The 10,215-nt window shown below is 52.6% G+C and overlaps 1 protein-coding gene across 1 annotated transcript in view; it reads right to left on the minus strand.

Annotated features, from left to right (window-relative positions):
- Positions 1 to 10,215, minus strand: part of CDH22 (cadherin 22, type 2) — a 125,052-nt gene that overhangs the window by 93,290 nt on the left and 21,547 nt on the right. Inside the window, exon 3 of the mRNA XM_014536384.1 lies at positions 1,035 to 1,329. Coding sequence (XP_014391870.1) covers positions 1,035 to 1,329 — 295 coding nt within the window. The remainder of the gene's footprint in view (positions 1 to 1,034; positions 1,330 to 10,215) is intronic.

Raw genomic sequence — 10,215 nt, forward strand, 5'->3', positions numbered from 1 at the left:
GAGGAGCCCTAGGCCAAGTGGAGCCTTGGTGGTCAGCCACCTGCATGTGGGCCCCATGGAAGGAGAGGGCAGACCATCCAACCTTTAGCTTCAGTGCTCCCTGCTGGGCAAATGTGTTTTTGATGCGGCCAAGTCTGAGGTCTTCTTGCAGATGGGACTTGTGATGTATGTGCTCCCTTTTCCACACGTACCCAGTGCCCTGCCCTGGGTGTTTGCAGCCTGCCAGGCACATGCACCTGAGCCTGTGTTGGGGGCTCAGCGTCTCTGTGAACTGTGTCCCCAGGGGGCTGCCTGTTGGTGTGCTGGGGCCTCCTGAGGGCAGTGAAGGGAGCCGTCTGAATGCTGCTGCACCTGGCTGTGCCCGGGCCTGTCCACGGCCACCCTTTGGTGGAGTGGGCCCAGGATGGTAATATTCAGTGTGGCTATTTCTTGTGTTTGTGTAGGTGACTGTGTCTATGCATAAGCTCCATCTGTGCAAAGGGCTGTTTCCTGGGTGGGGTTGTATGTGGCTATGTTGGGTGTTTGGCTGTGTCTGGTTGTGTGCTTGATCCGTTTCGGCTGTGTCCCACTCTGGCTGTCTTTGGTTGTAGGTGTACCTGTGTCCTGCTGTACCTGCGTCTGGGTGGGATTGTGACCAAGGGCTGTACGGTGTGTGTGGAGTTCAACTCTGGTGAAGGACTGGGTACGGTGGACAGCTGAGCTGGTATGTGAGGCTGGGTCTATGTGTGGGTGTAAGACCATGTCCGAGTGTGTGTCTGAGTCCACATGGAGACCCATGTTCATGTGGGGACGATGTCCATGTATGTGCCTGAGGTCACATGCATGCTTCTGTGACTGTGTCCAGGTCTATGCCCGAGCCTGTGGTCACCTGGCTCACACCAGTACCCTTTGCCCTGAGGTAGCAGATCCTGTCACTCCTGCCCCTCCCCGTAGTATGAGCCACTCCCCCCACGGCGGGCTCCCACTCAGAACCTGGCAGCTCCCCTTCCCCCTCACCCTGGCCTACCCCGGCTCCCCAGGGTCCCGCAGCCCACCTGTGGGGGACAGCTCAGCCACACTGCCAATGTAGGGGCCATGCAGAAAGCGGGGCTCGCTGTCGTTGATGTCCTGCACCTTGATGATGAACTCCGACTCGGGCTCCAGCAGGCGGTTGGTGGCGCGGTCCCGAGCCTGGGCCCGCAGCGTATAGAAGGTTTTCTGCTCACGGTCCAACCGCTCCATGGCATGGATGTCACCTGTCAGCTCATCGATCAGGAAGATGGTGCCTGCGCCCTCACCCGAGATGGTGTACTTGATGGCCCCGTCACCCTCGTCGGAGTCCGAGTGGATCTGGAGAGGCAGGGAGGAAGACAGGGTGGAGGTGGGGGAGGAAGCTCCTCTCGGCCTCCCCCTGGGAATCCCGCAGGGGCCTGTTCCTAAGCATGTCCCTTCTTTACCACACCCATCCTTCAATAAAAACACAGGCCTGGGGAGCCATGCCTCACCCCTGTCTGGGCCTCACCAGCCCTCCGCAGCTCTCCCTGCTCCAGCCCTGCCCCCATAATCTACCTTTCGCTCTTCAGCTGGACCGCTCAGCCTCGGAGGCAGATCTGAGCACTCCCTTCCCTGCTTGCAGCTCTCCCATGGCTCCCCGTTGCCTTTACAAAGCAGCCCAGAGCCACTTCCAAACCAATGGGCTCCTCTTTGAGCACTTTGTCCTCACTTCTCTGCTTACTTAAACTCTGCTCCTCCCGCAGCTCCGTTCAATGCCGCCTCTTCCCCAAGCTTTTCTGGATCCCCGTCCCCATCCCCTCCACGACCTCTGCAGCTCAGTACATCAGCCATCATTATCATGTTCAGCTTGTGGGATGGCTGTAGCCAGTGTTTCTCCAGCCTCATGTGCATGCAAATCACCTGAGGATCTTGTTAAAATGCAGATTCTGACTTAGTAGGTCTGGGAGTGGGGCCTCAGTTAGCATTTCTAATAGGATTCCAAGCTGCTGTCCAATCTCCTCAGGCTCTGAGCCCCCAGAGGTCAGGGCTGGTATCTTACTCCTCTTACTCACATCTGGAGAGCCAGCCTCAGGGCGGGGCACATGAGGGGGACAGGGCATGAAGCGAGAGAGGAAAAAAAGGGGATGCAAATTGAAGGAGCACTTACTATGTGCCAGGCACCATGCTAAGCAATTTACATATTTATCTAGTTCAGGGTTCTTTATAGAAAAAAATAGTACTTGAGTAGGTTTTGCTACAGATATTATAGATTTTTTTTTTTTTTAGTTTCCCATGGGATGATTTGCTCCTTGGAGGAACTGGACTGGTCCACAGCCTGGCCTTCTCACTCCATCCTCAAGCCTCCAGGGAGGAGCCCGGGTGGAGGAAGCGGCATTACAGCCTGGCCTTGGCTGCAGCAGCATCTCCCTGTGTGGCCACTGCCCCTCTCTGGGCCTCAGTTGCCTCCTCTGTAACATGTGATCTAATAGCACCTCTCTCCTAGAGGTGTTGGGGGATAGTTGAGTTGAAATCACACAAGGCCCTTAGCACCTGCCTGGCACCACATGACACAGTATTTAACAGCCAGCATGGCAGGGACACTGTCCAAGGGGTGGTACCACAGGAGGGCCCTGTGGGGCCAGGCAGGAGCCATGAGGTTGCTAGGTCACAGAGAGGTTCAAGGGGCCGAGGGAGCTGGGGCGAGGGAGAGGAGAGAGGCTGTTTGTCGCAGGCAGGGAGCTTTGTCACTATCTCAACAGCCAGCACAACCACACTGGCATGTGCGAACTGAAAATCAGCCCTGCCTGAGACATAATAAGTGTCCAGTAAATGGTCACTATCATATTATTATGTTATTACAAAATGTTGGCCATATATAACTGGGATTTAGTCCAAGCCCTCTTAGGCTCCAGATCCCAGCCTCTCTCCTCTGCACGGAGATCTTGTGGGCAAGCAACCAGCCAGCAGACTGTTCTCCCAAAGAGAAACACCTAAGTCCTTATCCTCTAATGCTCCAATCCCCGAGGCAGCTCTGAGCAGAAGCAAATGCATCCAATGAAGCGGGTGACCTTGGGTGGTCCCCACTCCTCGCTGAGCTTCCACAGAGATGGGGTGTGAAGGAGAGAATCCCCAAGTCCCATGTCTGGCCAGGACCCCGTGTCCCCCAGCCCACTCAGTGGGATAAAGGTGCCAAATGAAGTCATCACCGAGGGGGACGAAAGCCCAGCCCCGGCCATGCTGGAGGAGTGGGGGAATAAATTCTGCTGGTGGAACTTTGTGTCTGAAAGGTGGATTATAGAAGTGCCATTTGGAAGATTGAATGGCCCATAAACATTTTCATATTTCATTAGCCGATTAATGGGCATCTCTCTCTTTTTGGCGAGTCTGCTGATTCTCAGCAGAAATTGCGGGGAGTAAATGGAGGCGGCTGGTGGAACCTTTCTGGGTCCCCATCCTGTTATAGATTGCCCCAATTAATGCCTGTCCTGGGCTCCACCAAGAAGCCTTCTTCCTGTCCAGTTACTGTTAATAGATTTCTCATAAGTGGCTGGATTGTAAAAACCTCATAACTCAGTTTAATGCCCCCCATAAAATTATCTCAGAACGGCGGCCCTGAATCATTGGCAGTGCCGGGATGAGGAGACCTGTCTCTCCTGTTGCTGTTTGTGCTTTTCCTCCACATCTGCCCAGGGGACATGGCCACAGGAGAGGGGGGACCTGTTCCATCTTAGAGTGCCTGCACCCACTTTCCAACCAGACCTGGCATCTGCTTACTTCATCAGCAAACGTTCCTGAGCAGTGAGCAGAATACCGGCGTACCTCAGAGACATTGCGGGTTCGGTTCCAGACACCACAATGAAGTGAGTATTGCAATAAAGCAAATCACATATTTTTGCTGGTGAAGGCTCTTGCCTTCAATTTGTAAAACAACAACAACAACAACAAACCCACCAACACCAGCATCTGTGAAGCGAAGTGCAATAAAACAAGGTGTGCCTACAGTTCCCTACCATTTGGGGGGATGCTTAACAGCTATAATCTTACTTGTTTTCATCCCTGCCACATGGAACACTATTATTCTTCCATTTCTCAGATAGGAAAACTGAGGCACAGACAGGAGGAGCCAGCCCCTGATCCCATGACTTGTGACCACGGGCTTGTTAATTTTACCTCTCCGAGCCCGTTCCGCACTCCCCTGAGAAATCAGATCCAGCCCTACCTGGTGCAGGTGTGGTGAGGCTTAAATGAGAACATGTAATGACCTAAACACTATGAATGGCTGTTTTCTTCTCTTTCTTTCTCCTGGGTCTTCCTCATGTCCCTGCAGCCCTTGACATTTTCACTCAGACCCCGGACAGGGACCAGTGGAACTCAGGGGTGATGTCATCAATGTTTTTCCATGAAGAATGACACAGAGTTCACGCTGGGGCCCCGTGGCTACCCTCTGGGGACTGCAGAGTCAGACAGGGCTGGTCAGCCTGGGCAGGAGCTAGGAGCTGAGGATTCGGGCTGGTCTGGGGCTGCCTGCCCTGCTTGCCCGGCCCTGCTCTGCAGTGGGGAGGGAGGGAGTGCCTGTGGCCCCACCTGAGGACATTTCTCAAGACTTCCAGCTGTGAGTGGAGGCTGGAGGCTGGTGCTCTCATTTATCGATCACTTGCTACATGTCAGACATGTGTTGGTGTTGCAGGCCTCCGCAGTAATGGATTTAACTTTATGGGGTACATAGATGCACCCCGCTTTCCAGGTGAAGAGATGGAGATGGGCCCTGATCTGTTTGACTCCTATGCACAGGCTGGTTCCCCTGCAGCCTCTGGGGATCCGGTGAGTCCACTTGCAATGCTTCTGGCTGAGGAAGAGGGACAGAGGAGGAGGGAGTGGGCCGCAGGGCAGTCACTGGGCTGCACGGCTTGCTGGGAGGCCCGGACACCCGTCTTTTTGCCCTGTACTCGGCAGGCCACAGTCATTGGCAGCCTCTTCAGTCTGAGCCTCTATTTCATCATTTGGAAAAGGACTTCGAATCACAAGTCAGGAAAGGTGACAAGCTTTGGCTTCAGGATTTGTTGGGTGCCAGCTTCAGTTTTGTCACTGACCTGTTGTATAACCCTGTTGCATAATCCTTCTCTGAGCCTCAGTTTTCCCATCTGTACATTCATAACCCTGGGTAAGAGGCAATCCTTCTCTGAGCCTCAGTTTTCCCATCTGTACATTGGGCTGATTTAATCTTTCCATAGATTTCAAAGATTCCTAAGATCATATGTGGAAGCTCCTGGCACATAGTAGGTGCTCAACGCAAATTCACTTCCTTTCCCTTTCCCACCCTAGTCTCAGGAGGATTTGAGGGTCGCTGAAATCCTGACCCACTGGAGATATAGGGGCCATCATGCAATATTTGCTTCGAGTCTTTTAAACTCAGCTTGTTTCCTCCTTCAGTTGGTCTTCTCAGATGCCCTCCAATTTGGTTGCAGAACCCTCACCCTTCCCTGTCCCCCTGTTGCATGCACACTCCTCTAGAACACCTCAATGCTGCATATCAGTCTCCCCAGCTGTCATGGGCCCCAGGGGCATGGACTAACTGGTTACTCTCTGTCTGAACTCCCCAGGCCTGGCACACACTAGTGCCCTGACAATGCCTGCAGAGAAAACACAGATAGATGGGAAAGTGGAATGTGTCTGTGTGTATGCACACGAGAGTGGAGATTTTGAGCTCCTTGAAGGTCAAGCATATGGCTTTGTTTCTAGCTCCCCAGCATCCGGCACAGGGCACAGCACCAAACACACTGAATAAATGAATAATGAAATAAACAGCTGTCATTAGACTTCCCCAATGTCTTCTAGGCTTTCTGCAAGGTCCAATCACTGTTAAATTGCAGGTACACAGGAACTAGACTAGGGAGGGAAGTCACTGGGCACACTTCCAGACCCTTGACCATGACCTCATTGGTATCTCATAGTGATCTTGTGAATTAGAGATTACTCTCTCCCCGTTGTATAGATTGGCAAACTGAGGCCCAGAGAGGGCCTAAGGTCACAGCTAACAAGAGGCAGCCCCAAGGCCTGTCCGACTCCCCATCCTGGGTTCTTTCCATTGCATCAAGTGTGGATAGCCCAGGAGGAGACTGCCTCTCCCCAATCCCAGCCTCAGATCATAAACAACACACAAACACAAGAGTGAGTGCTTCCACCCGGGGGGGCTGAAAAGCAGGATTTATGAGGCCATTAATTACTTCCTCCTAATTAAATCAAAATTAAATGCGAGCAGAGGTACGTTTTCCTTATTAAAGACAATTAAATGGACAGCGCAGCTACGCAAATAAAACGAGTCCAGGATTTAAACGGAAAGCAAATCAAATAAAAAGCCTCTCCCAGAATAAGGGGTCTGTTCGTGCCTGTGCTACTCGTAAACCAGGAGTTCATCAATTTTCTTTAAATATTAGCAACTTAATTAAATCTGCTCTCCTTCCCACTTTAATCCTGCTGTATATCTAAAATAGATCTCACTGCCCACAGGAGCTGGTCATAAGGGCTGACCCCATAATTCTAGCTTTTTTAAAAAAAGAATTAAAAACCCTACAAAATCCACATCCAACTGACAGAGGCCTCCGGGGAAATTACAGTTTGGGAAAGGGATTAGTCAACGTACCCAGATTGTATGGAAATGTTGGGAGGTTGCTTTAAGGGTGGGTCTTGTGAGAAGGTGAGTGGAAGAGGTGGGCTAGGCTGCTGCTGCCGAGGGGGCAGGACAGCGAAGGGAGCTGCCTGCATGGGGCTTTGGTGACAACCTCGGAGCCCAGTGCTTCCTGCGGGTGCTGACAGGAGCCTGGCGGTGAGTGATGGAGGCGGCGGTTGTAAAATAGGTTACCGTGGGGGCCAGGGTTCACTGGAGATGGTGCTGTTGCTAAGCTACCTTTGGAATTCGACAAGGACAGATGCTCCCAGTGGCTCCCTGGGGCAGGGGACCTGGAAGCAGTGAATTAACTGAAACTGTGGAGAAGTCCTTTCTCCTTGAAGAGCAAGAGAGCATAGCGTGAGTGTGTGTGTGTGTGTGTGTGTGTGAGAGAGAGAGAGAGAGAGAGAGAGAGCGCACGCATGCACACAACCACTTGTACAAGCACGGGATTCGACTAGAAAGGGGACAGGTGGGCTTTTAAAAGCCCAAGCTCATATTCCCTGAGTGAGGAGTGAACTAGAGACCACCTGCCCCCGCTCTGGTGAGAAACCAGAACATCAGGTGGCGGAGAGGCTTTCAGGGTTTAGAGCAGGGTGTGTAGTGTCCGTGTAGATGGTTTTCTCAACGTGGTGGAAATATTATCACAGGGTGAGCCCTGTGATAATAAAAGCGCATACTGAGCACATGCCAGGATCTTGACGTATGCTGACTTCACTGAACCCTCATCACAGCCATCTGAGGAGGTGCTAGGCCCTCTCAACAGGTAAGCAAACGGAGGCACAGATATGTTAAGCAACGTGCCCACGGTCAGAGATAACGAGCGGGAGAGCATGGGTTTGAGTTCTGGCAGTCTGGCTCCCACTGGCTCCCTGAACCACACACTGTACCACCTTCCACAGAAAGTGTGTTTTGGGCAAATGTTTGCTAACAGATGGCCGTTCTCTTTCCTCCTTGCACAGGGTGCTTTTCTGGAGGTGGCCTTGAAAGCAAGAGAGGAGGGGCTCTGGGTGCAGATGACGAAGGGGTTGGATGGAATAGTTATGACAGCAGTGGGGATGCTGGGAGAGGTTGCTGTGAGACGAACACCCCTGGCTGGGCACAATGGTTGCATCTTAATAGACATTCATACAGAACAGTTAAACCTCCTGGGGCCGGGAGCTGGTGTCAGAGATCTGGTCAATGGCTTGATTCTGTCACTGTGTTGCTGTGGCCTTGGCATGATATTCCCTGCCTCTGGCCTGTTTCCCCCTCTTATAATGAAGGAACTTACTAGAGCCCTCCCATCACTGACAGACTGTGGTTCCAGGAGATGGGTGGGGTTTGGCCCATGCCACTGAGATGATGGTATGGCTGGATGGGTGCAGCGGTGAGTCAGCGGTTTCTCTGATCTTTTCAGGATGTGGGCGGCTGGGCTGCAGGCCTTCTCAGAGCCCCAGCTGCTGGGCAGACAACAGGGCTGGGCTGCCTGAGACCACCACCACTGACATTTAGGCAGATGTGTCAGACTCCTTCCCTTTCTCTCTGGGGTTCCCCGAAGCCCTTCTCCCAGGCCTGGGGGGTTCAGAGGGTTGGAGAATCCAGCTGGGACTGACCTCCGACACACATGTTTGAATCCTGGCCAAGCCACTTGGCCCCTCTATGACTCTGCCCTCTCTGAGCCTCGGTTTCCTTGCCTACGTAAGGGAACAATGACTTCTATCTTGCAGTTCAAGAGTTAAGTGCTTCATATAGGAAAGATAAAGAAACAACAAACAAGCAACCAGGCTGCAGGCAACACACATTATGCGCTCAGTTTCCTTCTTTAATCCTTTCAACAACCCTAGGAAGCCAGCTCTCTTAGCCCCACTCATAGAGATGAAGAGGCTGAGGTCCAGGAGGTGAAGTGACTTGTTTAAGGTAATGTGGTCCATGGGTTGGCAGAGCCAGGCCTCGGAGCCAGGTGTGTCTGCTCCAAAGCCCGTATTCTTGGCTGCCTCACCATCGGCGACTGTCTAGCTGGCACCGGTTCCTCTTTCCCCATCCCTTCACCCCATTCTACCAGACCCACCATGTCACCGCCCTGGCTAGGAGTCAGGAGCTGTTGGTTCTGCCATTAGTTGGCTTGAGCAAGGACAAGAGCCTCTCTGAGCTCTAGCTGTCAAATCCTCATTTGCTGAGTTGCGTGGATCAACTCCAGCCACATGTATGGAGGGGGAAAGTAGCCAAGGACCAGGGATGACTGTCAAGATGAGAGAAAACCTGGGTCTCCTGCCCGGCAAATGGAAAGATTACTATCAAGGCTGTCCTCCCGTCCTTGTCTAGGGTCCTGATCCCTGAGCCCCGAACTGAGTGGCCTGGTCAGTCTCCCAATTCTCAGACCCGTATCTCAACACACAGGAAACTTCAGAGTTGGTCTCCCCCCATCTCTGCTGATCAAAACTTCCTGGAAAGCTGATTGGCCTTAGCAGAGGCCAGAGAACTCTCCCTGGGCACCACTCTGCTTTTCATGCCCTACAAGCACCCTCCACCTCAACACCTCAGCTACTGACAAGTCTCCAAACTTAGAGGACTAATAAGCTGGGCTCCTTCAGGACTCCAAGCCTTTGTATAGGTTATGGCCTCTTTCCCAGGCTGATGAACTCCTACCTGCACATCAAAACCCAGCTCAGGTGCTTTCTCCTCTAGAAAGCCAGCCAACAGATACTATTTATTGAATGCCTGCCTACTCAGTGCCAGGTGCTGCCCTGTGAAGTTTTTTATGCACCAGGCTGTCTCTGCCACTCTGTGGAGCCCCCAAATGGCAGAGGCGGGATCTTACTAGTACTTGCCTCTGCCTCTCCAGCATCACAAGTATGAGAGGCTTAGGCACTGAATGGGTGAACAAAGACCTGAGCTCCTTATACTCCTTGGGCACAGATCTTCAGCCACATTAACCATCAGAGTTTGAGAAAATAGCTTTCATTCATTCATTCAACAGTTTGTGAGCAATGTCTGCATTAAGCACTGAGGATTTCATGGGGAGCAGAACAAACGCAGTCTAAGAGGAGAGACACACGTTAAATGCACAATCAAACAAACACTTGCATAATGAAGTGTCATGAAGGAAAGGTACTTCACGTGGGAGGGCACGGCACAGGGAGGGATGGTCACATACAGGGACCTCTCCTCGCTGGTGTGGGAGGGGCGGCCTCTCTGAGGAAGTGGCCATTGAGCAGAGAGCTGAGTGTGAGTACACAGTAATCATAGGAGCAGCAGGGGGTGCAGTTCAGGGGAGGCAACCCAGGAGGGGGTGGGGGTGTCAGGAGTGCTTGGGGCCCCAGGGCCCTGGGCTGAATCTCAGAGAGGGGAGCCGATCTTTGTAGGCAGTGGGGTGGGATTTGGGTTTGTCCCCAAGTGCATGGGAAGCTCTTGAAGCATTTTAAGCGGAGTCGGGAGAGTATGTGTGGGATGTTCAGATTGGCAAGTGTGTTTCTACATTCTATGCATCTAGCTACAAGCTGGACTGGCTTACCTCCTAGCACTCTGTGCTCCAAGACCCCAAGGAAGAGGGACTAGAGAAGGGCGTGGGGCGGAGAAGAAAAGGGAGAGTTCGGGGC

This window comes from Myotis brandtii, unplaced genomic scaffold (assembly GCF_000412655.1).
Source record: "Myotis brandtii unplaced genomic scaffold, ASM41265v1 scaffold161, whole genome shotgun sequence".
NCBI lineage: Eukaryota > Metazoa > Chordata > Mammalia > Chiroptera > Vespertilionidae > Myotis > Myotis brandtii.